The sequence below is a fragment of the Charadrius vociferus genome, unplaced genomic scaffold (assembly GCF_000708025.1).
Source record: "Charadrius vociferus isolate BGI_N301 unplaced genomic scaffold, ASM70802v2 scaffold657, whole genome shotgun sequence".
Classification (NCBI taxonomy): Eukaryota; Metazoa; Chordata; class Aves; order Charadriiformes; family Charadriidae; genus Charadrius; species Charadrius vociferus.
The window spans coordinates 201,977-229,184 of record NW_009649299.1 but is presented as its reverse complement, the minus strand read 5'-3'; the positions used below and the strand labels follow the sequence as shown (position 1 = coordinate 229,184).

Below are 27,208 nucleotides of genomic sequence, written 5' to 3'. Positions count from 1 at the left end.
GCTCCCTCACCCCTCCATATTACATCAAAAACCCCCAAATGACATTCTCTGCTCCGGGGAAGCACCATCGCAGCAACCCTGGGTGTCCCTCAGCTGGCTGCGCTTTGACGTGCCCTGTGTCCCGCGGGGGATGGACACGGAGTGCCGGGACAGTGCCGTAGGGCAGCGAGGAGACCCCGGGGATGGAGAGCCTGTGCTGCAGAGCCCTGCTCTCGTGTCGCCTCTCCATCCCCGGCACATTCCCGCATGGCCCTTGGGATGCTTCCCGAGGGGGCTGAGCGATGCTAGGTGAGTGCTGGGACAGGGGGACCCGGGTGACTTGAAGGTGCTGAGGGCGTCAGCCCCGTAGGGTGGCAGCGTGGGAGCAGGACCGGAGGGCGATGGCATGTCTGTGTTTGGGGACCTGGGTGACGCTGATGGGATTTTGGGGCAAGGGTTCTTTGGGGGGGTGGTTCGTGGGTTTTAATATGATGGTCAGTCGCTGTTCTTCTGCTATTCATGGTTGATTATCGGTTGTGATTCTAAACCCGAATTGACCACCCCATTTGCCAAATGACAGCATTTGAGTTGGGGGTGTTCAGCCTGGAGAAGAGAAGGCTCCGGGGAGACCTTGTTCTGTGGCCTTTCAGTACTTAAAGGGGGCTACAGGAGAGCTGGGGACAGACTTTAGCAGGGCCGTTGCGATAGGACAAGGGGTGAGGGCTTCAAGCTGAAAGAGGGAAGATTTAGACTAGATATAGGGAAGAAATTCTGGACTGTGAGGGTGGTGAAACCCCGGCCCAGGTTGCCCAGAGAGGTGGTGGATGCCCCATCCCTGGAAACATTCCAGGTCAGGTTGGACCGGGCTCTCAGCAACCTGAGGGAGTTGAAGATGTCCCTGCTCACGGCAGGGGGTTGGACTAGATGGCATTGGAAGGTCCCTTCCCACCCAAACTATTCTGTGATTCTATAAACCCAAATTGACCACCCCACTTTCCAAAGGAAAGCATTAGCTAAGCTCCAGGCATGTACTTAGATTTGATTAATATTTTTTTTTTCACTGGTTAAAACATGATAAGGCAGAGGGGGAGAAAAAATGATTTTTAAAACGTGCTGTTACTCTTCCAGATCTCAAGTTATCCTCACTATGACACAATAATTTTCCAACGCTACTTTTGGGTTATATTTAGAAGTGCATTTTCTGTTCCTTCCCTCTCCTTTCTGTGGAACAATTGTGCAACTTTCTTTTTTTCTTAATATAATACTGTATTAAAATTAGCTGCAAGACTAAAAAAGAGTTCTCTGTGTAGGAAGGTAGCTACCTTCCTTCCTAGCGCTTCCCCTGGATCTTCCACTGGGATTTTGTTCCTGTTGGAAGCGGGTTCCTGGGGCGTTTGCGGCGGTGCGTAGCTGTGCTTTCCCTGCCTGACCTGCGCTCTGCTCTCCCCAGCAGTGAGCATGCAGAGTTCAGAGGGTGGATCAGACTCAGCAGCTCCTGTGGCACTTCACACTTCTGCATCGGCTCAAGCTCCGGTAGTGCAGCCAGTGCCGGCGTCTCAGCAGGTAACGTACGCACAGCTGGGAAGGCCGTTTCCATGGCAAAGAGACCTCTTTTACTGGCGGATGTATTTTAATCCGGGGTTTTTATATGGGGGAGAGGATTGTTAACCAGCTGGTTGAGGTATTGGGAGAACCTGTTGCTGGACTTGATGTTGGTAAAGGCCATAGATATTTAGTGTGGTAGCCCTACAAATATGTAAGCTTTAAAACATGGGATTTAGATTTTAACTTAGCTACCCAAGGGAGTCACGTCATGCCAGTTTGGTGTTGGCTTCAGTATAACGTCCTGTTGTCATTATCTGGTGCTGGAGAAAACGAATCTGTCCTCGAAGGCACCTCTGCAAATAAGGTCCCGAGCTCAGCAGAGAAGAGGTGGGGGAGTGCTGGTGCAGGGAGAGGGTGGAGGAGCCACGTGCTGCTCTCTGCCTCTGGTGGGTGGATCCTGACATTTTAAATTGGGGAGGGGGAATTCGTGATTCATGATTCATATACATGAATGTGATGCTCTTGAGGTCTCCTGATAGGAGAGAAATGGTAACTTCAGCTGATGAATGAAGACTACCTAGTGCAAAATGGGAAGGGTTAAGTAAAACTGGTTCCTTTTTATGCCATTTGGGGAACTATCAAAAGAAGTTTCTGTCACAGGAAGCTGAAGGGATAAGAGGATGGGTGGGTGTAACTCAGCTACACCCTTCTCTCCCATTCCCAAGTGAGCAGAAGTAGCTGCCATTGGATGCTGATGAAAAGGAACAACTGAAAATTGTGAATTAGTAGGAGCATTCAATTCACCGGGAGACTTGGACATTCGCGTCGTGTGATTCGGTGTGTGGTTGGCCAGCTCACTGTCATCTTTCAGCCTTCCCATCTTCGATTGCTCTGCGTTACGTTTCGTGTTCGTGTTGTCATGGTGTGGATAGCGCTGATCAATAGTGTCAAGTATCTTAGGGATCATCAGTCATTAGTGTGAATTTGACCGTGACAACATGTTAAAGAAGTTTAGAAAACCCTTTGGCTTTGGATTATGAAATTACCCATCCAGCCTTTGCCGATGCTGTAGTCATGACACGGAGTATCGAGTGGAGCTCCATGGATTAAGGAAAAACCAGAGGATCGTGGAATATTGCTGACGAGGAGGAGCGTCCAGAGCCTTCCGTCCTCACCAGCAGCACAAAGAAAATCCTGGGAATGAACTACTGGCAGCATGAGCGGTGTGAGGCTGAAGCCTTTGGTGTTGTTGATCACTGGTCTGCCTTTCGGTGTGAGCAAAGGCGGTATGAACAGGATGGCCTCATCTTAAAGGTTGGGGATGATTAATTTTTTTGGTTGGAAGTTAGTAGGAGCAACCGGACAGGCGGTGACAAATTATGGGAGTAGCTGAGCTGGGCGGCTGTGTCAATGGAGATGTGTCATTTGGTAAAAGCAATGACAGAGAATGGGTAAAAGTAGGAGAAAGGAACGGATCTTTCCGGGCCTTTGATGTAGGTGGCCAAGGCCTGACTTGAACAAGGGCTTTTAATGTTCCCGTTGTGCACTGGTTACAGCCCCTTTTGGAGAGAAAATGGACAAAGTGATGACTGGAGTAAGTGTATTTGTCCTTATCTCAGCTGCAGGATCTCCAGTGTATCCAGACTTACTGAAGGTCAGTTTGGGGACTGGTGTTGTAGAGGCTGCCTAAAAATCTGGGCAATCATCATATTCCTATAATTCTACTAGAATAGAATTTCTGGCTCGTTACAAAGGACGTGTTGGGAGCATGTCAGAGGTCTAAACATCATAAATATATATGTATAAGGTAGCGGGTAATTGGCAAGGTCTCTTCTAGTATTCACGTGGGATTGTTTTGCAGTTTTTGTTCTGTTGGCCCGATCTGCTGGGTATTTGTAAAGCCTGAAGCCAGAGAGGATAGCTGTCTCCTCAGAGAAGGTCCTCATCAGTTAAAAGGCCATACTGATCTTTGGCTTGAATGTTTCCTTTCTTACTCCTGTGCCGGTATCCCAGGCTCTGTTCCCACAGGCCTCGGTGAATCGTTACTTTCCATCTGCCACATCCCCACGCTTGTTTTGGGTGCTGAGCCCTCTGCGAGATGCGTGTCCATCCTCAAACTGAATGCCAAGCGTAACACAAAGAGCAGGGGACGGTAGAAGTGACAGGGGAGAGGTAGAGGACAGAGTGACCACCGCAAGGCAACACAAAACGTTTCTGTGCCTTCGGTGGCACTGAAGAGAGGTGCAGAACCATCTGAGCTTTGGTGCTGGTAGAAACCGTAAGGGCTGTGGTGCCTTGGAGACTGCGGTTTCATCTTGTGGGAGGCAGAGCGTGGTTTGGTATAGCAGCCATAAGAGGAGAAACTTTGCAGCCACAGGAGCAAAATGTGAATGTGGGAGGAGTGGCTCTTGTTTAGCTGCGTCTGAAGCTCACGTTGAGCTCCTCTCGTCAATCATCTGTTTGCTGTTATTTCCTTGTGGGGAGACTTAAAAGATGATCCGTGTCAGAAAATGTGCATCCAGCTTTTCCCAGGTTCAGGGTACTGAGTTCGGGCTGGTGTCCGGTGCAGGTGACATTGGAAGGATGAGGACGGCAGGGACGCTAAGTAGGGGTACTGCTGCCTCTGGAGTAGGAGGCATGCTCTCCAGGAAAGTTTGAACAAGAATGTCTAACTCACAGGTGTTACAGACTGAAAATAAGTGATTGTCACTGTGTCTTCTTCTTTCAGAGGGTTTTGGTCCAAGCAGCAGGCTCCGCTCCCAAAGGAGCGCAGATGCAGCAGATCTCTGTTCCCAGAGTTCAGGGGAGACACCACGCGGGGACCCCTGCGTCAACAGGACCCCGTGTCCCACACGACATTTGAAACTGTGACAGATATCTGCTTAGAAAAAATCTTAATTAAAGAGTTGTGTGCAATTAGAGAACTGGAGATCACCGTGCGAGCAGCTTTCTCCATCTCTCTCTTCGTTTCCAAGACTGATGGCAAAAGAAACTCTCAAGATATTTAAAGATTAGAAAGAACCTTTACTGTAGCAGTTGTCTTTCATACACTTGAAGATTTGATGGATGCTTTTAATTGCCATTTAAAAGCAGTCCTCCTCTGTAAAAATTTTCTAGAGGCAAAGTGTTTGGGATTGTTTTTAATTACACAAATAAATGTACTGGCTGCATGTGGCTTCATAGAAAGATTAGGTGACAGAGAGCCGTGCAAGTGTTTTTATTTAGCTGAACTTTGCCTTTTGCAGTCCTTGTTTCCTAAGAAACCCGGCGTATGTGGTGCTGCTTCATGGGGACAGTGAGTCTGACTCTCTTGACTTTTTCCTCTAGCAATTTTTTATGTGGTTGCTCAGTTTCAGGGAAAAAAAAAAAAACCTGACAGAGGGCAACTACATCCCTCCCAGACCGATGAGAAAGGGGGCTGGGGTGCAGATGGACACGGCCACCCTCCTCTCTGAAGGAAAGGCTGCAGCATGAGCTCACCCTTGTTAGTCAGCGGAGAACCAGCCCAGCGACACGTGTGCAGAGGAAACCCAGCTCCATTGTTTCCACTGCTCATGGAGCAGCTACTTATTTATTTATTTCAATATGACCTTTAAAAATAAATACATCCTTTGGGATTCCTAAGCATGTGGGGGTTTTGTTTGTTTTCTTTTTCTTTCTTTTCAAAAGAAAGCCTAAATGTCAAGGTAAGGTTGAAAGTTGTTTAAGGATGGAATATGCAATTTCTCCTGCTGTTCCTGGGCAATAACATACCCGTAACTCGAATTTATGATGCTTGTTTCAGGTGCAATCCGTGCAGCACGTATATCCATCCCAGGTCCAGTATGTGGAAGGAGGAGAAGCTGTTTATACCAATGGAACCATGTAAGAGTCTCTTGTTGGCTGTAGCAGAGCCCTGTTCCCCTCCCAGCTGGGCTGAGTCCTTCGGTCCTCCCGGGCTCCTTCCACCCCGGCGCTGCTGCTGCCGCTGCCCGCCGTTAAAAGGAGGAAGAGGAGGAACAACCGTTTCACATGCTGCGTTGTGTGCATGGGGGTAGTTTCAGCCAGACTCCAGCCTTGGAGGAGGTGTTGTCCTCACGGAGGGACTGTTTTCCAGGGAATCCTGCTGCATAGAAGGGTGCAGGATGTTCCTCTGCCCAGCCCACTGTGCGGTGAGGTGGGGCGGCTTTAGGAACCAGAGCGTAACTGCTAGAGGAAAAAGGGGGGTTTGTAAGGTTTCCTCTTCCTCCTGCCTGCTGTGCCCCCTGCTTTGAGCATCCCCTGCTGCCCTCCGGGATGCTCTCAGCCTTCTGCACCGAGGTTGCCTGCAGTGGCTGCAGAGCGACTCCTGGGCTCTGCTCTGGCCATGGCTGGGGGCCTTCGCTCCAGGGCTGTCACAGGACTGATTAACATTGTCAGGAGTGACTTTTACAGCACAGGGTTCAATTTCAATGGAGCAAATCCCACCGACAATGGAGTCGATTTTCTTTTTTAAAGGGTGGTCCAGATTGTGGAAGCTATTGTCCATGAGATTAGCTCTGCGAGCTCCTCTCCACCTCCTGACCCTATTGTTCCTTTGACAGACGAGCCACCTACTCCTACAACACCGAAGCTCAGATTTACGCCCCCAGCAGCGCGGCATCCTACTTCGAACCGCAGGGAGGTGGAGCTCAGGTGACTACAGCGGCATCCTCTCCTACAGCCATTCCCTCTCACAACATGGTGGGCATCACCATGGACATTGGGGGAAGTCCGATCCTCTCCGGCTCGGGAGCCTATCTCATTCATGGGGGGATGGAAAACACTAGACATTCTCTGTCACATACTTCACGCTCCTCTCCAGCAACGGTATGTAGCCCTGCAGATATTGCAGCTCGGGGGCCAGGAATTATTCCAAGGGAACTGAAAAGCCTTCAGAAAATAAATCTTCCTATCGTTATCGCTGTTATATGTCTGTATAACATGCAAATGCAGGGCAGAGAATAGACACTGGTGTGCTACAGATATTTTTCGACGGGAGTTTGGATTGTCTCTCTTGCTGGTGGGCCGAGGCTTGTCAAACTTTCTGAGTGGATCACTGAAATTATGCAGCATGGAGATAAGAGAAAGTTCTCAGGGGTTTTGGTTTTTTTTCCCCCAGCAAAATATTTTGGCTTTCCTATTCAAAAGAATTGTCTGTATTTACATTTTCTAATAAGCACATCTGAACACGGGGCTTGGCTTACCCAAACCAAAGAAATATGTATATATATATTTAATTATGAAAAGACCTGAAAAATCCATTATTAACACAGTGAGTGGATAATTAGCACATAAAGTATGTCAAGCTGATGATGCCAAATGCACAGTGATCGAAAAGTCTTTGTGTATAGTATATCTGCTACACCATTGTGTATTCTGTCCGTGCCATATGTTACAGAAAATGTATTTTAGGGATAATACTTATCAAACAGAAATATTTTAAAGCTCTAATTGTTTTTAATCATGTCCCTCCAAGTGTCAGTCGAGGTGCCAGGTTGCCAGAAGCACAGCTGTACAGCTGTGTGGGACTGGGGGGGGTACAACTATTAACCCAAACGAGCCTTTCTGCAGCTAGAAGCTCCCGGGGCTTTTATCTGCGAATCTCCAGCCTCAGTAGCAGCTGCTGCCGGGAGTGGGTCGGAGCTCCTTTTCTGGGACACTGCTCACCTTCCTTTCCAGGCTGACTTATGGGTGTTTATACGTTTGTATGTAAACATAATTACACGTGTAGGTGTAATTCAGTGTATGTGGCCAGATTTTAAAATGTGAACAGCACCACCCAGGGAGAAAACCAGGAGGCGTTTGCTACCGAGTACTCTTGAAAATCCGGTTGCTTAGGTTGTGCTTTCTTTTCCCACTGAGTGTTAGAATATAGACTTCATGGTTTTTGAATCTTCGTGCCTTGAAAGGTTGCCTTTGATCCTGGAGTGAATGTGCTCTGCCTTACGTAGAAGTAGGGGAAAGTCTTTAGCTTTGGGTGGAAGAGAAGACGGCAGATGCATCTGGCTTAGCTGGGGCTCGTTTCGTGGGTGAGAATTGTGTGTGTGTGTGTATTTCAGCTGTTCATAGTTAAAAACTAGCATTGGACCATCTTCTGATTTTTGCTCAAGCTTGTTGTTTTGAAGAAAGTAGCTGCTGATCTTGTCACCTGTGTGGGACTGTATCTTGCAAAGCTGCACAGCATTACTTTTGGGTTTTGGGTTTGGTTTTGGGTTTGGTTTTGTTTGTGTTTTGTTTTTGGTTTTGGGGTTTTTTTTTAATTTCCATGGTGTAAAAAGCCTGAGTAGAATATGTGTCAATAGAAATGTCCCATGAACAGTTTTGGTTTGTACCTGTCTATCACATGAGATAAAGCTGTTCAGCAGAAAAAGAATTTAGGAAATGACCTTTCTGAAAATGCATCTGAAATAAATTCACTGTGTTGTATGTAGGAATGAACTTTCTGAAGGGATTTTAACACAAACTGTCTGGGGCTCTTGTGGAAGAGCTCAAGAGGTTGAAATAGGGTATGGAAGACAGGATAGGGATGTGTCCGTGTGTGGCTTTCTGTTCTTTCAGCACAGACCAGGGTTGGAGGGGGACAGAGCAAAGCCATGATAATTGCTTTGGATTTCACATAATAATAGGTGGACAGACAGTGGAAGGCTGAGAGAGAGCAATGACTACATCAACTCAATGAGTAGGAACATTATTTTTCATTGCAATGTCTTGCTTAAACAGAGAATAGGAAACGCTGGTGTTAAAGAGGCTGGAGAGGCTGAAGTCCTGGCAAAGTGTGTTTAGGGCAGGATGAAGAGCTTTGAGGAGAGAAAGAAAAGTACAGCCCATGCAGAGGTAGCCAAGGAAGCCCATGTGGCTGTGGGGGTGTAGTGCGGAGGGGATGGATGCCAAAGTGGCCAGCAAAGTGAGGGCTTGGCAACGTGAGAGGCAGCGGCAAGGAAGGGGGAGGCGGGAGGGCTGGGGGAGTGTTGGACGCTTGTGGCAGAGCCGGCGCTGAGACCTGGAAAGCAAGGAGAGTATCTCCAGAGGAGACTGGGAACGAGGTAGCACTTTGGGATTAGCAATGGTGTAAGAGCTGCCTCAGGAGGTTGAGGGGTGTTTGGTATAGACTATGTACACTAACATAAAATCTTCAAGTATTTGAAGAAACCCATCTTCCATATCTGCTGGAATAATGACCTTCTGCTCCATCGAATGGGCTGACACAGCACATGAATCAGTCCCATTCAATGCCTGTGCCAGTAGAGCACTATTAATCTTCATTTAAATTAGGTTATACCAAGAGAGGAAGTCCTTCATACCTCCCGTAAGTGGGTCCTCAGAGCTCCTCACCTTCGTGCGGGGCTGTTTAAGAGCTTTTAGTCTTTCCCCTGTAATATTTCTTTCTGCAGATGCAAGGTGTGCGTTTGTATGGGACGCTTACCAGAATGCCAGAGGGACAGGCAGTGTTTCTGTGCTTGTGTAAGAGGTGTTGCTCAACTGGCACCGTGCTGCTCCTCGCACAGCGGAAGGAAACGGTGTCTCCCTCTAACACTGACTCATTTCCTGAAGGCTGCATCAGCACTCAGTCTTGGGTTCCTCATGATACATCACAGTGTGCTGGACAGATTTCTCAAAAACCACTGACACATAGTCTTAGACTGACCCTTTTTTGAATTTACCGAGAACTTCTTGAGAAGTGCCACAGCGATGACACTTTTGGGTAGAAACCAAAGGCCGTGTGCTGGAGGTGTTTGGACAGACGTGGGTCTGGCACGGACTGTGTCTCCGGTTGTTGGATGTTACTTCAGAACTTAGATCTGATTTGTGCTGTTCTCTCACCTTCCTGACAGAGCTGGGCTTTAGTACATGGCTGGGTTTATCTCTACCTTTGTCTTCACCGTGGTCTGAGTCAGTTCGAACTGGAGTGCAGGGGCTAACGGGTACGCTAATGGGGCTGTGGACAGATCCTTGTGCAGACGCGATGCTTTGTGCACGTGCCTACAGATGAGTGCACGACTGTGCCTCTTAAATGCGGACAGTTGCTGGGGAGAGCTGCTGACTGCAGGTTTGAGTGGCCGATGTGTGCGGGCAGCAGCCTGCGCCACCAGGTCCCAGATAACGGCTTTGAGCACATCTGCTGGAGAGAAACAGCAGGTTCTGCTCCTGCCAGTGTCTTAATGTGGGGTGGGTTTTTTGGAGGTTTGAGTATTATTTTTTTTTGCCTTCCTCGCTTGCAAAAAGCTTGTGCTCAGGAGCACTAGAGCTCTGGGTGCAGCAGCCATCCGTTAAGTGTTTTGCCAGAGGTGGCCAAGGCAGCCCCAGCAGCAGAAAGCAGAAGACAAGAAGGGCGCAGCAGAGGGTCCGGGCACAGGGCAGGAGCCATAGCGGGGCTGAGCGTAGGAGAGAAGCCAGCCAGAGGAACGCAAAGGGGGCTCTTCAGCGGCCTGAATGCCTCGCCATGACCCCGCTAGAGGCTCCGGGATGGAGGGAAATGAGCACAAGTGGCACCAAGATGTGGCAGCCTGTCTTCGGGGGAAGAAGCTCACTTTGTTGAAACCTGTCCTCTTCCTTCAGAGTCCCTTTGCAGTTGTCTTCAGGAGCAAAGAGCTCTTCTCCGTTCCAGCTTAGGCATTCTGTGTGTCAGCCCTCCTTGTGCCCCCGTTTTATTTAGTTGCCATTAGTTTTTGGTGAAAATTTTAAGAAATTATAATAACCGAAGTGATTACTTCCAGTTTTCCTTGAAAGGTCTGGGTAAAATGCACCTTCTCTGTAGCAAATCTCCTTTGACCCGCTGCAGTGTGGCTGCCCAGTGTTGGTTTGGTCTGGGCGTGAAGGGGAAAGGAGAAGGAAAACTGCTTCTCATTTGTATATGAGCAGTGCACATAGTGGAAGATCAAAAGCCCCCTGGTCTCGCTCTTTCACCCTAATAGGGCTTCTCGCTGTGGTGGTAGTTTGCATGTCATACAACAGCGTCTCTGCAGCTTCATCCCATAAGGACTGTGCCTCATCTGTTTGCCTCTTTTTCACAAGCTTGATATAAAGCATTAATCATTCAAGTATTAATAAAGAAATAATAATCCTGGCTGTTGCTAACTATCTGATTTCCTTTCTTTTTCTTTTTTTTTCCTTTTTTTTTTTTTCCCTGTGCACATTTTCTTTAGCTTGAAATGGCGATTGAAAACCTACAAAAAAGTGAAGGGATTACATCACACAAAAGCAGTTTGCTCAACAGCCATGTAAGTTACAATCGGAATTTACACCCTCTTTCCTGCTTTGGTAGGAGCATTATTTGTAGCCCTTTGGTGTATTCATCAGCATGAACCGCTGAAGGCAGCCGGCGATTCAGCTCTGCTGCCCAAAGCAGCCCAGTCCCAAGAAACAGGAATCTGCAAAAAGTGCTGTGATGTTAATGTTTGTTTATGAGATGCTCTGGATTCTGTTAACTGCCTCTACCCTGTGTTTATTTATTTCATCTGCCGTGCAATGGAAATTGCTGGCAATTAGATAAACACATTTGAGGAAGTTCTTTCCTTTCACTGGAGTTGAAAGATGGCTGGAAAATAACTTGTGATTCTACAGCAATAACTTGGAGTGAATCATGACAGACATCCCTTAGATAGTGTATACCAAAAGCCAGCTCCTCCGAACGCCTTTATTGCCTCTCCCTGTGCCGCAGGAAGACCATTGCTGTTACAGTGCTATGCTAAATCCGTGTGCTAGACCTCTCTCTTCTCACTATGCCAACAAATTCCCTGCTTTGTATGAAGTTCCCGCTATTCTACCGGGCCTTCTGCATCATGGTTTATGGCTCCCATGCAGTAACGCTTACTGGTGAGCACATGCTTGTGTGAGATTTGGAGGGTCTATTTCAAGTCCTGTTGAAGTCATTGGATTTGCCTTGACTTCACTGTGGTTTGGATTAGGCAGAAGCATGTTCTGAAATCACAGTGCACAAATTAGTACTTCTCTATTCTAACGGATTTCCTTTGGCTTTGTATTTGGGGGCAGATCTGTTGTCACTCTTAGATCCTGCAAAAAAAATAATCTTTGCCCTCTTCACCATAGAGAAATAGTCTGGGAAAAGGAAAGGAACATTAAACCTCATGGTCTGATTCTCTTAAGCTGGTGTTGAACTCCAAGCCAGGGCTCCTGGATGAGCTCCATCTTTATTTCAGCTTCTAGAAACTGAAGGTTCCTTGTTGTCGTTGGGGAAACACAAACCTGCAGAATCAGGCTGGTGGTTGCTGCTCTGAGCATCTCCATGAATCCTTCCTGTGCCGGGCTGTGGCCGAGCTCACACGCCCGGGCTGTGCCCCGAGTGCTGCGCAGGTTTGTCTCAGGGTCATGTTGCTCTGCGGAATTTTTCTTGTTCGTCCCAGCGCAGGGAGGGACAGAGCGAAGCGGGACGGGGTGGGTCGTGGTGTGGTATTGAAGGATGTTTGAAAAAAAGCAGGGAAAGGGCAGAGGAAAGAAAGTGAAGGTAGAAACGAGATTTTGTTTGACCACAGGCTGTGCAGGATGTTGGGGTCCCATCCAACCCCTGATCAGATCTTCCCCACGCTTGCCTTGCAGGGTAGGAGTAAAGAACATGATGTCTCTGATATCAGGTCATGGCTCATAGTTTGGCATAAGGTTTAAGTTCTTTTACAAATTCTAAAGCAAATAAACTGCTTCCTGAGCATGTGTGTACACATCAGCTCTCTGCTGAGGATGTCGGTCCAGACACAAGCAGCGTGCTGCCCTGGGCAGCGCCAGGGCTGGCGTGGGTAATTCCCTCTGCCAAGGTGCAGAGCCTGAGCCAAGGACCTGCACCTGCACCTCCCGTGTCTTTACTCTGCCTTCCCGGAGCATGGACCGATGTCTGCGGACATGTGGGAATAACGAGGAGGCGATGGTACGAGCAGTGCCCATAGGAAACGCAGCACGTACCAGAACTGGATCAGGCAATCTCTTTTCAGAGCTGGAGGAGGGTTGGTGCCGTTGCCCGGGGCAGCTGCCTGGGGAGGTTCTCAGGACTTCGACTGAATTCCCCATTCGACCAGACTGAGGGACCTGACCTCCCTTGGAAGTGAGCCCTGATTGAGCTGGACTGGAATCATGGAATCATCATCAAATGGTTTAGGTGCAAAGGGACCTTTCAAGGCCATCTAGTCCAACCCCCTGCCATGAGCAGGGACATCTTCATCTCGCTCAGGTTGCTCAGAGCCCCGTCCAACCTGACCTGGAATGGGGAATCCATCATCTGGAGACTGGAGACTGCTGGAGGTTGCTCCCAACAGCAATGTGTGGGACAGCCCGATGAGCGTGCAGCGCTGAACCTCTCAGCACACATTCCCTGGCGCGTGCCGTGGTTCGAGGGTTTCTGCTGTCCGGGATGTTGCAGCTCCCACCTCTTTTCATTAAAAAAACTAAACTAAAAACCAGACAGGGGATTCCCTCTCCCAAACGCTTGTGCGACCGACACACGGCATTGTCAGGCTTGCGCGTGAGAAGCAGAAAGTGAAGCAGCAGGTGGCTGTGATTTGTCAAGGCTGGAAGCAAAACACGAGCTTGACAAAAGCTAGTGGCGGAGGAAGTTGTTAGATAATGCTAATTGCACTATTAGTTGGTGTCTTAATTGCTTTTAGGTCTTAAGGTTGCAGCGTTTTTCATGAATTGTGCTGCTGTCCCTTGTTTCGATCTTCACATTTTGCAAATCTGCTAATTCTTGGGATAGCGGTTTATTTTGTTGCCGTCAGCAGATGTTTGACACCAGGAATCTTTGGTTTGTTTTATTAAAAAAAAAAGAAAAAGGAAAACTAAAGGTATCTCAGTCAAGAGGGAATTTTTTACGTAATGCTGTTTAAGCAAAGTCAATGTGAAGTGGAGCCACACTTGATAACTTAATTTAGCCTCAAAAACTCTGTGAGAGGTTATTTAAGTGCACTTGAAGTATCAAATTTAGGAGCCCAAGCTGATGTTAATACCCCAGTGACACACGATGTTTCTAATGAAATTATGTTGATCTATTACTGCTATTGAAAAAGCTCTGCGCACAAGTGTGCTCCGGAGTGGCTGGGTCAGAGGATTACGTCTTTACCAATTATGAGCTTGCAGACGATGCGAAGAAATTTGAGAAAAATGACTACAATTTTTATACCCGAGTGCCTAAAGCTGAGGCACGTGAGGAAGTAGGTGGATGCTATACGCTACCTGAAACCCTGCAGCTCCTGGATAGCCATAGCACTCGTAAGAGTAAGGGGAACATATATTTTTTCCTCAATGCCTGTAAAACAACCAAAAACCCCCCCAAAATAACTCCCCCCCAAAAACATTGGACTTCTTCTTTGTAGGCGAACGGCACTTAGGTAGGTGCTGATAGAGTTTTTTGCCTGAGAAAAGATCTTACCCCCAAATGGCATTTAGGTGGAAACACCTAGAATGAGACTGAACAGAGAAATAGCAAAACTTTTAATCATTTTAAGAATTATTATTAGGGAATAGTTATTATTAGGGAATAATTCTCCCTCAGCCGGGAGGAATGTAGTGACCTACAGGAGGATAAATCTCCTGCTCGGTGGAGAAAGGCAGGCTAAAGAGAATTTTTTTTTTTAATGAAAAGAAACAGTCAATAGAAATAAGGTTAAAGTGGAAATGAGATGGAAATGTTCCCCTGTAGTGCCTATAACAAACCACACGGTATACGGTGGTTTTGTTGGAACCTGATCGTAGTATAAACAGAAATGAAACTGTAGAATATCTCGTGTCGTTGTCACAACTGAGCAAAATTCAAAAAGTAAACAGAATAAGGGATACAAATGGAAAGAATCTTTACTGTTCTCATTTTAAGTGCCCAGTCTGTTATTACTAATGCAGGAAGAGCAAAAATAATGTTTTGAATATTATTTCTATTCTGACAGATTTCCTTTTTAAGCTCTTTTGTGCGTTTCGTAATAAATTTCTCATTCAATGGTGGGAGTTCATATTGTGAAACTCTGTATGTTTAAAGGAATATAAAAAGGCACTTGCAGAATAAGAAAGCTGGAAGCTGAAGGGAATATTCTAGAAATACCTGGGATTAGACTAAAAAGCTCCAGAATCAAATTTAAATGAGAGGGTTTTACCTATATCTGAATTTTCCATAGTAACATGTAACTTTAGTTTTATTTTTAAGGCTTGGAATGAGAACAGATTTAGAAAATAAATAGCTGATTCACGTTCAGTATCTTCCATCAGATAAATAAAATAAAAGGTTGAGAAAAGAAAAAAGAACCTTCTTAATCATTAATCTTCTAAATAGAGGGGATGGGCCAAGTTTAGCACAGATGTGGACTGCTTAAAAACTGAACTCCTGCTGGGCTTGTGTGTCAAAAGCACCGGGGCCCACTTTTGTTAGAGCTGGCTCAACGGGTGGGGGAGGCTTGGGGCTACGGCACGGCGTTTTGGGGCTTCCCGGGGATGTCGCTTCTGCAGACAAGAGAGCGAAGGGAAGCGGATCATTAAGGGTTAGAGTTTGCTGATGACACAGAACTGGGAGGACTGGCTGACACGCCAGAAGGCTGTGCCACCACACAGCGTGACCTGGACAGGCTGGAGAGTTGGGCAGAGAGGAACCTCATGACATTCAACAAGGGCAAGTGTAGGGTCCTGCACTGGGGGAGGAATAACCCCACACATCAGTCCAGGTTGGGGGCTGACCTGCTGGAGAGCAGCTCTGTGGAAAGGGACCTGGGAGTCCTGGGGGACAACAGGGTGACCATGATGCTTGCTAGTGATGTGCCCTGGTGGCCAAGAAGGCCAATGGCATCCTGGAGTGGATCAAGAAGAGTGTGGCCAGCAGGGGGAGGGAGGTCATCCTCCCCCTCTGCTCTGCCCTGGGGAGGCCACATCTGGGGCACTGTGGCCAGTTCGGGGCTCCCCGGGTCAAGAAGGACTGGGAACTGCTGGAGAGGGTCCAGCAGAGGGCTACGGGGATAAGAGAAGACTGAGGGGGGATCTTATCAATGCTGATCAATCCTTCAAGGGAGGGTGCTGGGGGGATGGGAACAGTCTGTTCTCAGTGGTGCCCAGTGACAGGACAAGAGGGACCGGGCACAAAGGTGACCATGGGCAGTTCCATCTCCACCTGAGGAGGGCCTTCTCTGCTGTGAGGGCGGCAGAGCAGTGGCACAGGCTGCCCAGAGAGGTGGGGGAGTCTCCCCCTCTGGAGCCATCCCAAACCCGCCTGGACGCCGTCCTGTGCCACTGCTGGAGGTGCCCCTGCTCTGGTGGGGGTGGCACTGGGGGAGCTCCAGAGGGCCCTTCCACCCCCACCAGTCTGGGATTAGCAAACGCCACCTCTTAGGACCATCAGGTTTGGAGGGCAGAAAGATCTTCATTGTGGAAAAATACTTCGCACAGCGCCATAGGTGACGTGTCACTGTAGGAAGGCGGGAAGGCGACAGCAGCTCTGTGAAAAGCAGGACAGTGGGGAAAATGGCCAAGAGGTTTTTCTTCTTCCAGCTGTGACAGCGCACGGTCTGCTCCAAGGCCACCAAAACTGATGGATCCAGTCATTTGAACTTGTGGTTGCTTTGGGTCAAAGCCAACTAATGACTGAAATAGTTTTCACTGTACAGCTTTGGGTTCAGCTCATTTTACGTAGCAGAAGTTTAAATTTGGATGTGTGAATGGCAACGGCGGAACATGCATTCATAGGTGCCGAAAAGCCTTTGTGTGAGAGCAGAGTTGGGTATGAAATGCATAAACTGAAAATAACTCAATGGAGTGAGGTGTGCGAGATGTCTTTGCACGTTTCAGGTTGTTTTCACAGAGTTACTGTTATAAAACTTGAGTAATATAGTGGTGAAGTCAGACCCCAAACTTTCACCAAGAGAGAACAGTAGAAAAGAACCAGACAGTGGAGTAGGAGCAGAGAGGACTTCAGCGTAGACCAACGTGTACATCCGTGCGCACGGTTCAGTCCCGCTGATTTCCAGGCTAAGTTTGTGCTTAATTACAATATCGGCTTAAACTGTTTGTTGGAAGGAGATGATGCGGCGGATATTTTGGCATCCGTAACCTGAGTCTGTTTTGCCGCTGCTCTGGTGCGAATGCAGCTGCTTCTGGTGGAGCTGTGTCTCCTGTGCACGCAGGGATGGGGGTCTGGATGCAGAGCGACGTCTTGAAAATGTTAATCCCAAACGGCCCTAACGCCAATGAAAGGGCTTTTACCAAAGCTATTGATTTTAATCCATTTGTACATCAAGTTCCTTCAAGAATTCACTTATTGTAACACTTATTTTATTGATGCTGAAGCCGTTTAGCCAATTAAAGGAGATTGGGGTTTTTTGTTTTTTTTGCATTTTAATTCCGGAGCTGGCATTGTGTGCCGGGCCTGCTCTTCCACATCGGCTGGGTATAAATAATTTATATCTAATGGCAAACTTTAATCAACTGAAATGTCAGAAGTTCAGACAGTACATTTTGAAAAATAGATGGACCCCCTCAGATTTTTAAGGTTGCTTTGGTAACCGTTAATTTTATTGTTAAGGGAACGGTTGCAGTGATGTCAATCTTCAAATTAATAAAGATTTTGCAGCATATTTGGGGCTCCTAAAATGTATTCCTCTTAGGCAGTCCCTAAGGAGCCATCCTTGCATCAAACAAGGACTAGGTTTTTGCTAAAGATTTATTTTTAAAACTCAAATCAAACAGTCAATAGAAAGAAAGTTCTTAACATCTTTATTCTTGGAAAAAACCCAAGTTCTTAAAGCTTTCTTTTGGGTCTGCAGGATTTCATCCGAATCGGAGGTGGACGCCGAGATGGCAGGCGGACTGTGGGCTAATGCTCTTGCAAAATGTGACAGCATTTTCATTGGGTTATGAGCTTTGGGTGGGGGGTCCTTTTACTTGTATAAAAATGCAACCGGCAGAAGTTATATAAATTAACTCTGATAAATTAACTATCCAGTATTAAGTTCTCACCAACTGTTAATGTCAGCTGGGCTCTCCTGGTATTTAAGCATTGACACTGTTTGACGCAGCCCGTTCCAGCCCTCTTTAGACTTTCATGTGTTCCTTATTTATTTATGCTTTCCGTACATAAAGCTCCAGTGGTTGTTGGACAACTACGAGACGGCGGAAGGCGTCAGCCTTCCCAGGAGCTCTCTCTACAACCATTACCTGCGGCACTGCCAGGAGCACAAACTGGATCCGGTGAACGCCGCTTCCTTCGGAAAACTGATCCGCTCGGTGTTCATGGGGCTGAGGACTCGCCGCCTGGGAACCAGGTTGGTATGAATTTACATTTAAGTAATACTAATAATAATACTAAAGAAAAAGTCCTACAACTTCTCTCCCGCATACCGAGAACCTACCGGGCATCATTTAGCAGGCGCAGGTCTTTCTTCTGAGACCTACAGAAACAACCGACCGTGATGTTGGAGGGAAAAAAACCTGCTGTTCTGCAGCACAGAAGTAATTTCTGTGTGTTGTGAGGCAAAGCTGCTTTCTCACCCCGAATCAGCGGGGCGAGAGGCTTGACGATACAGTTAATTTCAGACACGTTCCAAGTCTTTGGTGACAGTGCCTTGTCCGGCCACACAGTGAAATTTGCTCAAAGTCCATTTCCTAAGGAGTCTAAGCATTAGGTTTCTAATCATTCCGTTACTCTCTCAAAAAGATGAAGTAACTCGTCTTCACAATTGCTGCTGTTGGCTGCAGAACCCAAAATTCTGGTGCGGTGAAACAGTTTCTCCCCTTGGGTCCAGTAAAGTTCCACCATCACGGATGAGAACAGGACCTGTGGCCGCCTCTTTGATGCAGACCAGCTGTACAGGTGTAAATGGCTTATTTCTTAAATTCCCAAAGCAGCAGGCTGACTCTTGCGAGAGAATTTTTTTCTTAATACATCAAAGATCCGTATGATGTTATGACAAAGGCGTAACACAAGAAAGTACACTTCCTGTAATTACACGTGTCCTTCAAAGGAGCATCCAAAGTATCTGCACAGCTGAGTTTGCATTTTATCCCGGCTTCTAATTTAAAGAAAGTAGCTAATACGCTAGAGAAACAGTGATTGCTCTGATTGTGTAAGATTTTATAATAAAATTCAAGCTTAGATATTTGGGCTTCTGAACAAGAACGAAACCAGATGTGTGTGGGGCATTCCACAGCTGGAATGTGGAGGCAACGGTCGTAGGAAAAGCAGGGGAGAGCTTGGATTTCTGTAGACTGGTTCAAGTTCAAGTGCAAGCACTCGGAAATAATTTCTGTAGAGGAGAGAAATTCTTTAATCCTGTCAAGGACTAAAGAAAAAACAAACAAGCAAAAAACCCACTTAAAATTGCAAATGTGCAGGCTGGGAAGGAGGCAGTAAACCTCAGTAAATATGGAAATAGCTGTCCACTGTTATTTTCTTACTCGTTCATTTAGATTATTGTCCTGGTTTGAGGCAAAACGGAACCAATTTTGTTCAGTAACTTTACTTTTCAGCTGGGCCTCTCCTAACTGCTGAAATTCACAGCACGTTGTGCAGAAACTGTTCGCTCTCAGAGCGATAAGACCGATGTTTATAGCTGATGCCCGGGGATGGAATGCGGAGAGGCTCCTGCTTACGCTCATCGCTATAACACCCAAGGCCAACCAACTTTGAGACTTGCCCCATTGGAGGGTCGGAAGCGGAAAAGCGTAGAAGGGTCCCACCTGCGGGGAGGAGCGGACAGGACAGGTGACCCCAAACTGACCAACGAGGGTATTCCATCCCATCTGCATCACGCTCAGTATAAAAGCTGAGGGATCAAAGGCACAGCCCTCTTTCTTCAATGGCCACGTCCGCTCTGGTCGGGCCCTGCTCAGTCTCGCAACAGAACGACATTTTTCTTATCATAGTTGACTATTCAGTCAGGCGTGTTTTATCCAAGTCTAGATAAAGATGGAAGTTTGTTTTTATGGAAAAAACCAAATCCTTAAACCCTAATCAAATAGCAAAGTGTCCCCTGAGGTCTTTCTGTCATTCTGTTTAATAACAGTTTGTATTGTAACACTTGTCTCTTCTTCTCCAGTTGCCATGGGTTACTTGGAACAAACCTCGCCGGGTTTTAAATGTGGATGTCACTGAACTTTGCGACGTGTGGTTTTAAATTTTATAGGGGCTGATGGCGTTCATTAGTTCATTAGTTCAGCCATTCAAATAGCGCTTGGCAGCAAACCGCCGTGTGCTGTAAGAAGTCGGGTGTATTGTCAAAACAAGCCTAAGAGTAAATTGCAGGGCTACGATGTCCCTTCCATTGACTGGCTTACACTGAGCAATATCCACGCTGATACTTCCAGGGGAAACTCCAAATATCATTACTACGGGATCCGCCTAAAACCAGAGTCTCCGCTGAACCGTTTGCAGGAGGACACCCAGTACATGGCCATGAGGCAGCAGCCCATCCACCAGAAGCAAAGGTAGGTGCTCCCTGCGTCTTGGAGCTGGCGCGGGCAAGGGTCCTGTCCCAAAGAGCTCAGCAGAGCCCGTCTTGGGAGTTGGCTTTGCCTGGGAGCAAAGGGAGCGGGTTGGGACAGTTCGAACCCCAGCGTTGCTGAAGTGGCAGAGGGGACTGCAGGTCACTGGCCGCCCTGAGTAGTGGAAGGGCCCAAACTCAGTTCTGGTGGGTGCCCCATCCCTGGAAACATTCAAGACCAGGTTGGATGGGGCTCTGAGCAACCTCAGCGAGTTGAAGACATCCCTGCTCATGGCAGGGGGTTGAACTAATTGGTCTTTAAAGGTTTGTTCCAACCCAAACCATTCTTGATTTTATGAAATGGTCTTTATCTGCCTATTCCATTTCCCGGCGGCTTGATTCCGCCTGCTGCTGCAGAGAATGCCGCCATACGTGCTGCTTTTCACTGCCTCCCTCTGAACAAACTGCTTTAGGACCTCGGCTGCGGAGTTATTGGTGCCAAATCAGTGTAAAGTACTTGGGGGCTCCTGTTGTGCTTGAGTGGGTTTGGGGTTGTTTGGGTTTGTTGGGCTGTTTTTTTTTTTGTGCCAAATCAGTGTAAAGTACTTGGGGGCTCCTGTTGTGCTTGAGTGGGTTTGGGGTTGTTTGGGTTTGTTGGGCTTTTTTTTTTTTTTTTTTTGCAACAGGGCAAGTTACGTAGTGCTGTGGTTGGGATTGTGTCTGAGTAATTCTGAGTATAAAACACAATGTGCAAAGGAATTTGGAATTGTGTCTTGGAAACACGGACACTTCTGGTTCTTGCTGGAATGAAGAAGGAGCAGAAGAATTTATTTCTTCAGCTCCCAAACAGAAAGAAAATGCAAAAGTCAGCTCCTGAGATGGAGTCTGCACTCTGGCACCCGCTCCAGTTCTGCTTCTCATTTTGTCTTTTTTTTTGGTGTCACCTTGGGCAAACTTCTTAACCCCTTTAATTCTGTCTTGGGGAGTGCTTTTCAAACGGAGGTTCTCCTTTTCCCCCTCCAGTTAAGTAGGTGATGTAAATGGTCAGCCCTCGAAATGCTGGCTGTGAACGTAACCTCGTGTATTCCATGATGAACGCAAAAGTCCGCATGACCGTGTTGCAAACGCCACGTACACGTTTGCGCATGCCTGTGTAAATCCCGAGCCACGCTCTCGCTGTAGGTACAGACCGGCGCAGAAGATGGATGGCATGGCAGAGAGCGGCTCCAACAGTAACCCGCACGCGACACCGGAGCAGTCGGTCGCTGCTCAAAGTCAACATCATCAGCAATTCATAGGTGAGGAAACTGCCTTCGTGGATTAGATATCTCACGTCTAAGTTTATAATTTTAAGAGGGAGGAAGGTCTTGCCCAGCAAGCCTGGCTGTTCTACAGTTGTTTGTTTTTCAAATAAATCTACAGCATTATATACTCTCTATATAATATCTATATTATATATAGTGTATATTCCAATAAGCTCTTGTAATGTCACACTCGCTAAGTTTATTTGCTAACTCCCATACCCACAGGAAGCTTTTTTCCTTGCGCCATCAGGTCTGTCAGTTCCCTCTCAGTATGTTTTTAATCCGTCTGGTTTTATCCAAATTGGATGGAAGGAGCGGAGGTCCTGAAGAGCCGGGCTAAGGCAGGCGGCTGGAGGGAGAAGAACGATTCTCTTCCTTCCAAAGGCTGCAGTATGTATCCAACTGCAGACGATCCATACGGACCTTCTCCTTGTGAGACAAACCCTCTGGCTTTGCTAGTTGTGGATCTGCGTGTCTCCATCATTCGAGCAGCAATACCAAATCCTGGCCGGCTCTCAGCCTTCTCTGAAATAGAATTGCTCCTGATACATCTGCTGTCCAATTATATTCTCCATTGTACTCAAAAAATACCAGAGAGATATTTTTCAGGCTTCAGAGAAAATCTAATGGGAAGCGTGGTGGATGAGGACAATGTCTTCTTGTTTCTTTTTTTACAGAGAGAAAGAAAACATTTTCCTTTCCGCACTGAACAAATGGGCTGCAGTTGTTCGCTTTTTCCCCAGTATAACGGCATGAATTGGGAAAACACTAGATCATTGGTCTCATTTCTCCTGTTTCATCCCGAGTTGAAACGTGAAAGATAGCAACCGGCGATGGCAGCACCCTCCATAACTTGAGTTCTCCTAACTCTCACCATCCTTCCCTGTTTTTTATTTTCCCTAGATGTAACCCACGTCTTTCCCGAGTTCCCAGCCCCGGATCTAGGTAACGTCCTCTTACGAGAAGGGGTCACCATGAATGATGTGAAAACTCTGCAGCTTCTTTACAGGCGACACTGCGAGGTGATTATTTTGAATATTTTTAATTATTAATTGATGTGGGACATAATGTATGTGCTCGCCTCATATCCTGCTCTTAGGAAAAGCTAGAATATAATAGTGACTGCTTGGTTTGCTAGGTATTACAGCTCAAATATTGCACATTGTCTTACTTTTTCATTGTGTGACCTGGTTTATGTCATGTTGATTATTAAACCGATGCCTTTTTGCATTATTTTTCTTGTAAATTATTTCATCTACATGGCAGCACGTGAAATTTATGCTTACACTGTGTGACGGAATGCGAGCAGAGCAGCTCATGAGTTGTGTTCTTTGTTGTTAGGCGACTTTGGATGTGGTAATGAATCTTCAGTTTCATTACATTGAGAAACTCTGGCAATCCTTCTGGAGTCCTAAAACACCCTCTAGTGATGGCTCTGCTGCCCTGCCGTCCAGGTACTTCGATTCTTTCTGAATGCTCCGTTTTTGGGTGGTATTTTTTCTTTTTTAAAAATGCATGAAGTATTTTCAGCTTCATTAGGCATTTTGAGGGCTTTGGAGGACTTGAAAGTCTTTACTTCCCCACAGAATCGTTATGAAGAGTGTCAGAAGTGTCTAATATCGTAACGACCACACAAAGTTCAGACCTCAGAGGAGACCGTCTGCTCTGATTATGCACCTCTGTGTGCCGTATACCTCCCGTAGTGAGGGCTCATTGAAAACGCAGAGAGCGTTTGGATGGATGAGAATGGGGTGATGCTTTCGTAAATGGTCAGCGGGAGCAGCCAGTAACGATTCCGTGTCATTAGACGTCAGTCTTGGGTGACATCTCGGGCTTTAATGTTTTACTGACATCTAGACTTGACTTGCTTCTTTGGCTGGTTACTCACATCTCTAAGTACCTCGTGTTTTGAGGCAGATAATGGCAAACAAAGCTACTCTGATCTTTGTACTCCTGCCGGGTTCGTTGTTATTGCCTTTTCTTCATCCTTTTTGTGTTGGTAGCGTGCTGCCAGGAGACAGGGGAATGGAAATGAGGGAAAATAGAGAAAATTGAAAAAGTGAAGGTTTCTTCTTAAAATTTTTGCTGTAAGTCCATATTGTCCACTTCTACTGATTGTATAAGGACTTCCTATACTGACGTTTGATATTTAGAAGAAAAAAGGTAAAAGCTTGAGTAATAACCAAATACCCCACAATAATCTGTAGAGTGTGGCCCTGTTGTCCCCGGTAGATGTTACCCAATGGAGGTTTTCCCACAAAGAATCACAGTAGCTGTGTTTGATTGTTTCCAAATCCCTTTTACTTAAGGGTATACCTCCAAGGCATACCACGGGCAGAGCTGTGCTAGGTACAAATAGGCTCACTTGGGTACTGGAGGCAGCATTTCTGCAGGGGTTTGTCTGAACCAGCCTGTCTTGCTAAGGCTGTGTGCTCCAGTAACTCTCCGTACCGCTGCTAATGATCAAGATAGGTAAATAGAGCACTCCTTCCCCCTGCTTTATATGTATATATATACACAAATATAAAATCAAAGTATTATCAAAGTGGCGAACTGTTTGAAAGTATGATAAAATGCAGAATATGGTTCCACTTAACAGAAATTTTAGGTACGTGATGGCCAGTTTCTCCATGTGAGTCGTCCAGGAGTGTGTCTCTGGAGTTCATTTATTAAAACCGCTCAGGCAGAGGCTATAACTGTGCCTTTATAGTATATCCAGGGCTTGGCTTTAATGCTTTTGATGTAATACATGGGGAAAGTCCCTCGCAAATTCCCGTTTCCCAGCGTAATGTCTTAGTAACTCTGCTTTGATGCTCTGGCAGTGCATTGAGGCTTTGGTTTTCTCTGCTTGCTGTTTAACCAAATATCTTACGCCTTAATCATGCAGAAGAAGGTTCCGTACATCTATAAAGTGAAAATAATGCAAGCTTGATTGACCTCATTCAGTTAGAGACAATATGCTCTGTTTTAATCAAAACAAATCTTTTTCCTTCTGAAAACATTCAGCATTTGAAGGTGTTAAACACCTCAAAACAGTTTGTAGGATCGGTCAATACTGGCTAAGGTGCTCAAACAACATTCGCTGCAAACGTTTGGCCCCACTGCTCCACCTGAGGAGGTTTAGAGCACAGGGGAGAGGTGTGAAGGTTTTGGAAATAGCTGGGTCTGTAAGGAGGCACCAGCTAAGCCTTTGCTTGCTGAAATGACTGTGCTGGAGTACAGTTCCCAGGTACACACGAAGATGAGTGTGTGACAGGCAAACGAGGATAAAGACAGAAGACGCGAAGGCGGGTGGGCCAAGCACAGGAGATGGGGATTTGAGGGAGAACTGTGGTCAGACCTCTGACCCCATGGACAGGCACTTGCAGAGTCACAGAGGACTTGTACAAACGCAGGCATTTCCTTCTGAAAGAACCATGAATGGCTTTTTTTTCTGCTGAAAACTGGGGTTAGAAATAGAGAGGAAGGGGGAATGCACTGAATGCGATCCTGCTGCTAACGCTGCCTCTCTCCTCCTGCAGTGAAGAAGAACACGAAGGGGCCCTCCCGAAAGATAAGCTGATCACTCTCTGCAAATACGAACCCATCCTCAAATGGATGAGAAGCTGTGATCACATCTTGTACCAGGCCCTGGTGGAGATTCTCATCCCAGACGTGCTCAGACCGGTGCCCAGTGAGTATCCTGCAGCGTGCTCAGGAGGGCGCGGGCGGTCCCCAGTCCCGCTCAGCTCCTGCTCCTGGCTGGGCTGAGTCATGGGATGCTGCGTCTGCCGAACAGCGATCCATGACTCACTCGGTCTGGCTACCACTTGCCACAAAGATTTCCACTGTAAAACTTGATTTAGAGGTTTTTGTTTTGAATACAAGCCAAAATAGTATGGCAACAGCAGTATTCCTCCTGCAGCGTGGCTCTGCCTTGATGGTACTTTGTGGCCCTGGAAATTCCCATGTTTTTAAAAATGGGGTTTACTGCGTATCACATCTCCTGACTTTGGCTGGAAGTCAAGGTAAAAGCATGGGCTTAATGCACAATTAAGCACGGCTAATCCTCGTGAGATGTTTCCTTGGAGATCGTATCTTTGTTTACATAAGACCATCCTGTCCCCTATGGCACCTCCTGGAAATTTGGGGTCAACTTTCATTTGGGAGATCAGTGATTGGCATGCTGAGGGTTTCCTCTCTGGTTTGGCTCCTCAATGAAGCGCGTGCATCAGTCTCCCCGAGGCCTCAGCTCAGCCCTGGCCTGGGTTGAGCAGTACTGGAGAGCCACGTCCCTCTGAGCTGTTGTTGTCGGTCTACGTGCTGGGGCACGTGTGTCTTGAAAGAGCATATTTCAACATTTGGGAAATGCTTGGAAGGACCATGAATAAGAAAAGGATAAGAAAGAATAAGCGTAAGCATAAGTGTAAGCGTAAGCATAAGCATAAGCATGAGAATAAGAATAAGAATAAGAATAAGAATAAGAATAAGAATAAGAATAAGAATAAGAATAAGAATAAGAATAGTTTGAGTAACAACATTAGAGAATAAGAAAAGTTTGAGTGCATCTCAGGACCCAGCTGATTTCCTTGCTGCTAAATGGAGACCACAGCTAACCAGCTGAGAGGCTGTGCTTTCCGCAGCAGTCCTAAGCTAGAAAGTGATGTCCAAAGGCGATATGGAACAGCCTTTCTGACTCTCCAGACTTCTTTGCAGGCACACTCACACAGGCGATTCGTAATTTTGCCAAGAGTTTGGAAGGGTGGCTGATGAATGCAATGAGTGAATTTCCCCCCCACGTTGTCCAGACCAAGGTAAGCAGAGGGCGCACGGTGCGGGTCAGGGGTATCAACTGAGCGTGTGGGTGTGCATGTTGCAGTTTTCCACGTTGATCGGGAATCCCTGATGGGATTTGGCCACGTGTACTCCAGACTAGCACGAAGTAATGAATAATTATGACCCAAAATCAGCAAGGAGTGGCAGGACAAGTAGGGTGATTCCTTTGTACCAGAAGCTGGTGATGCTCCGTCCATTGGAGCCACTCCCATGTCCTGAAATTGCAGATAAAGCTTTCTGGAGGAATACCTCTGCACTGGGATGAAGCTGTCCTACTAGAAAGTACAGGGCACCTCATGGACTGAATGGCATTGCAGAGATTGAACCTACGGCTCCTACTCCCCCTCGCCTAAAGCCGTGGATTCTTGCAGCCTGTTCTCACCCCGCTGGTCTCTGCTGGAGGCAGAATGTGAAAATCTGTTAGTTTAGAGAAAAAAAAAGGCAGAGGCTGGTTTGCACGATGCAATAGATGCTGCAGAAGTGCCGCTCTGGGGGTCTGGTGTGTGCTTTGGCCAGCAGCGGGGCTGGGACCGCGCAGGTTGCCGCAGCTGCTGCGTGCCGTGTGCTTGAACTCAGCATTGAGAAGAGTTTGCCTTTGAGCGCCGTGTGCCCCTGCTCGCGGGGCCCTTCCTGCTGTGTTGTTGCAGGTCGGGGTAGTGAGTGCCTTTGCGCAGACGTTACGGAGATACACGTCCCTGAACCACCTGGCTCAGGCTGCCCGGGCGGTGCTGCAGAACACTTCCCAGATAAACCAGATGCTCAGCGATCTCAATCGGGTCGACTTCGCCAATGTGCAGGTAACGTACGGTATCTTTTCCTAGGTCGTGTTGTCTAGAACTGGGGCTCTATAATGAGGTTGTTTGCTGGTCACCAGCATCTTATTTTCAATACTAAAGAGCAATTAAATGAACAATTTAACGGGTTCGGTGTTACTTTTCTAGGTAAGTCTGCCATCTCACTGTTAATAGCGAATCCCAGACTGGTGGGGGTGGGAAGGGCCCTCCGGAGCTCCCCCAGTGCCACCCCCACCAGAGCAGGGGCACCTCCAGCAGTGGCACAGGACGGCGTCCAGGCGGGTTTGGGATGGCTCCAGAGGGGGAGACTCCCCCACCTCTCTGGGCAGCCTGTGCCACTGCTCTGCCGCCCTCACAGCAGAGAAGGCCCTCCTCAGGTTTA

At 47.2% G+C, this 27,208-nt stretch overlaps 1 protein-coding gene across 4 annotated transcripts in view; it reads left to right on the top strand.

The window, feature by feature from the left end:
* Positions 1–1,437: 1,437 nt before the first annotated feature.
* Positions 1,438–27,208, top strand: part of RFX2 (regulatory factor X, 2 (influences HLA class II expression)) — a 29,227-nt gene continuing 3,456 nt past the window's right edge. The window contains exons 1-13 of one of the 4 annotated variants that reach the window (XM_009889131.1): positions 1,438–1,542; positions 4,253–4,321; positions 5,309–5,388; positions 6,087–6,351; positions 10,668–10,742; positions 17,575–17,756; positions 19,798–19,917; positions 21,096–21,211; positions 22,121–22,239; positions 22,559–22,671; positions 24,739–24,890; positions 25,913–26,010; positions 26,680–26,829. In XM_009889131.1, the coding sequence (XP_009887433.1) occupies positions 1,438–1,542; positions 4,253–4,321; positions 5,309–5,388; positions 6,087–6,351; positions 10,668–10,742; positions 17,575–17,756; positions 19,798–19,917; positions 21,096–21,211; positions 22,121–22,239; positions 22,559–22,671; positions 24,739–24,890; positions 25,913–26,010; positions 26,680–26,829 (1,644 nt within the window). Of the gene's footprint in view, positions 1,543–4,252; positions 4,340–5,308; positions 5,389–6,086; positions 6,352–10,667; positions 10,743–17,574; positions 17,757–19,797; positions 19,918–21,095; positions 21,212–22,120; positions 22,240–22,558; positions 22,672–24,738; positions 24,891–25,912; positions 26,011–26,679; positions 26,830–27,208 lie in introns of all 4 variants that reach the window. The other 3 variants (XM_009889130.1, XM_009889133.1, XM_009889132.1) reach the window with 3 other exon arrangements.